Here is a 3085-nt window from a genome sequence, read left to right as displayed (position 1 = left end):
GTGTGAGTTTGACTTTACTCATATACTGTCTGCAACGTGGGGCTTTATACCCCGTACAGACTATGACTTATATCATGTAATATCTACTTTTCACTGGAAATCCTATCTGAGTGCTCATTGCAAGACAGCCTATATTACATGATATAAGCCATAGTCTGTACAAGGTATTAGGTAGTGATGAAAAGTCGCTAGAACTATTCCAGTGAGTAAATTTATTTCGTCCAACAAAAGTTAAATATATTTCCACACAAGCACCCTCTAACCCGATTTCCCTAGTCGGCTACGAATGTAAATGTTCAACTTATCATATGCACCAGCTTCCACCAATTACAACTTCGACTCCGTCAACCATTGGAAGTCCTGCGGTTTGCGCTCCGCCGATGGGCTGATGGCCACATTGATGATCGTAGGCCGGTCGGTCAAAATTAATGCCTCCTTGACCGCTTGCTGCAGCTCCGGAATGGTGCGAACAAAGTATCCCTTCGATCCGAACATGTTCATCAGTGCTTCGTAGTGCGTTTCTACGTTCAGAGCATTCGGGGGAGTACTGAAAATAAAAATTCGTTAATTTTAATCGAGTTTTAAGCAGAACGTTAAATCCAATTAATTCGGTTAACCCATCTTCATGTTTAGTTTAGTGCTATTAATCCCCTATTTTGATAGGAAGATTAATAGCATCAAACTATCTGTCATCCATCACTGAATTAAAAGAACTTTCAGACGATACGTACACTTTAGTAAGATCTCCTCCGCAGCGAATGTCATCATAGACCTGCTTATCGTAACCGGAATAGATACCGCCATTGTTGACGACCACAATGACAATCGGAAGCTGATAGCGCATCATGGTCTCGATCTCCATTCCGGAGAAACCGAAGGCCGAATCACCTTCCACGCAGATAACTTTCTCGCCGGGGAAGCGATCTCGGCACACCAGAGCCGCAGCAATGGCAAAACCCGGTCCCACACCCATCGTTCCGAATGTACCCGCATCCAAACGATGTCGGGGCCATTTGTTGTCCAGGAATGTCCTTCCAATATCCATGGTATTGGCTCCTTCGCTAACGATAATGGCATCCTTCGGGATCAACTCCTGCAGATGGTGGAAGACGGCGTGATAGTTCAGCGGAACCTTCGTATCCATCGCCATCTGTTGAACAACTTTCTTGTTCTTCTCACACTTGGCCTTCAGGTCGATCCACCAGTCGTTGTTCTTATCGAAGTAGAAGTGCATGCTGGCCAGCTCGTCGATAAGCTGTTCCGTGAATGGAACTATATCCGATTGCACTGCAACCGTACTTAGGACACTGTTGTGCAATTCTTCAGCGCTCAAGTCAACCTGAATAACCTTGACATTGGGGCTGAAGCGAGGCTGGCGGCCAAAGTGGAGCATCCAGTTAAGACGAGCTCCAAGCAGTAAGATGACATCCGCCTTTTGCAGAGCCAGTGTCCTAGCCGGCGCTACGCATTGGGGATCCAGATCGGGAACCACTCCTTTTCCCATCGGAGTTGGAAGAAACGGTATGTTCGTCTGATGAACCAGTTGTCTGAGGTGCAATTCAGCGTGAGCATAGGCAGCTCCTTTGCCGACAATCACTAATGGTCGCTTGGCTTTGGCCAGCAAATGGGCAGCTTCCTTGACTGATTTAGTATTCGGGAATGCTATCGGACGTTCCGGATGAACGTATTGCTTTGGAACGCTACCTTCCGGTACTTTTGCCAGAAGTAAATTGCCGGGCATATCCAAATAGGCAACACCAGGCCGGCCGTAGCATGCTAAGCGAACGGCTTTCTCCACATGCTGCGGTATAAGCGGAATGCTGGCCGGTCTGGCTGCGTACTTGCAATAAGGTCGGCTCAGTTCGACCTGAGGACACTCTTGAAAAGCACCGATTCCTTCGTGATCTTGGAAGGCAGCTCCGGCAACGACAATCAACGGCCAGCAGTTGATCTGGGCGTTTGCCATTCCTGCGGTCACGTGAAGCAGTCCCGGACCAGGAACAACCAAACAGACGCCCGGTTTGCCGGTTAGATAGCCGATTGCCTAAAAATAAAATTAATATAGGGATGAAAATTCTCATTCAGATGAGAATTCATTTCCTAGTTGCTCAGGAGAACGAATTGTTATCTCACCTGAGCAGCATAGCAAGCAGATTGCTCGTTTCGCATACCGATGTACTTGAGGCCCTCGGCTTGCATCGCCATCGATAGCTCCACCACCGGTATACCGACGATGCCGAACACATACTCAACGCCCTGATAACGAAAATAATAAAAACATACACAAATATCACACATCAGCACCGGTAGATATCAGCCACAATTAGCAAACAAGATTATTGGCCATTCAACGGTGCTTGGAGATAATCAACGATTCCAAAGTCCTTCGTTTCAAATTTATTTAAAGTGTTGAACGGCCAAAAAACTTATAACTTATCGAATTACGTTAGATAATACCGAAATGATGCCAACGTTCTATCAAACATTATCTAACGCAATTCTACGCAGCTTGTTTGAAATCAGCCAATCATCTTAATAAAAAAAGAACATCTCAAACCCACAAAAACCAATTAGCACCCATCACCTACCTGCTCCTTCAGCGACCGAGCTAAAACCGTATTTCCATCGACTTCCATTTTGGAGAATTTGAATTGATCTGGACAAGGAACAAGCGCAAGCAGTAATGTTAATATTTATTTAAATACACTTTTTTAACACGGTACATCGGCCAACGGAGAAACTTATGATAATTACCACTCACCTTATCGCGTACGAAAATCGAACAGTCAAAAAACACCAAGATCAACGCCTCTACGAGCAAGCACAAACGGCACAGACAGATTGCGAAAAGGAACGACGACGACAAAAAATCACAACCATTCGCCACGGCAGGAAGGCTTGTTTTGGTTGCCGTTCTCTTTTGAACGTGTCTGTCAAATGATAAGTCGAATGGATGGAAGTTTCTAAAGGGCACCTCTAGAGGACCGCATCCAAAATGGCTGCGTGCTTTTAGGCACGTTTGTATGAGCACGGAAAAGTTGGTGAACTTGTTCGATGTTAACAGTTCTGTTGTCACATGGTGATT

General features: G+C 45.6%; 1 protein-coding gene across 2 annotated transcripts; it reads right to left on the bottom strand.

Moving 5' to 3' along the window:
* Positions 1-201: 201 nt before the first annotated feature.
* Positions 202-2861, bottom strand: Hacl (2-hydroxyacyl-CoA lyase). 2 transcript variants are annotated; one of them, XM_065234446.1, is made up of 5 exons: positions 2762-2861; positions 2589-2656; positions 2134-2256; positions 732-2044; positions 202-547 (listed from the first exon to the last, which is right to left on the bottom strand). In XM_065234446.1, exons 2-5 carry the CDS (start codon positions 2634-2636, stop codon positions 328-330), a joined length of 1704 nt encoding a protein of 567 aa, XP_065090518.1. In that variant the 5' UTR covers positions 2637-2656; positions 2762-2861; the 3' UTR covers positions 202-327. The 2 variants fall into 2 exon arrangements, with proteins under 2 accessions (XP_065090518.1, XP_065090517.1); XM_065234445.1 differs by lacking the exon at positions 2762-2861 and having other exon boundaries at positions 2589-2693.
* Positions 2862-3085: the final 224 nt, after the last annotated feature.

This window comes from Ochlerotatus camptorhynchus, unplaced genomic scaffold, assembly GCF_037179485.1.
Source record: "Ochlerotatus camptorhynchus isolate MF236.1 unplaced genomic scaffold, CSIRO-AGI_Acam_v1.1 ptg000434l, whole genome shotgun sequence".
Lineage (NCBI taxonomy): Eukaryota > Metazoa > Arthropoda > Insecta > Diptera > Culicidae > Ochlerotatus > Ochlerotatus camptorhynchus.
This window is presented reverse-complemented; position numbering and strand designations above follow the sequence as displayed.

Bases quoted from the DNA above. Each gene is read 5' to 3' on its own strand.
- Hacl (XM_065234446.1), bottom strand. From the start codon at position 2,636: ATGGAAGTCGATGGAAATACGGTTTTAGCTCGGTCGCTGAAGGAGCAG. The intron at 2,045-2,133 runs GTGAGATAACAA...TTTTATTTTTAG, and splicing joins CTGCTTGCTATGCTGCTCAG to GCAATCGGCTATCTAACCGG. The intron at 548-731 runs GTACGTATCGTC...TTTTATTTTCAG, and splicing joins GGAGGAGATCTTACTAAAGT to TACTCCCCCGAATGCTCTGA.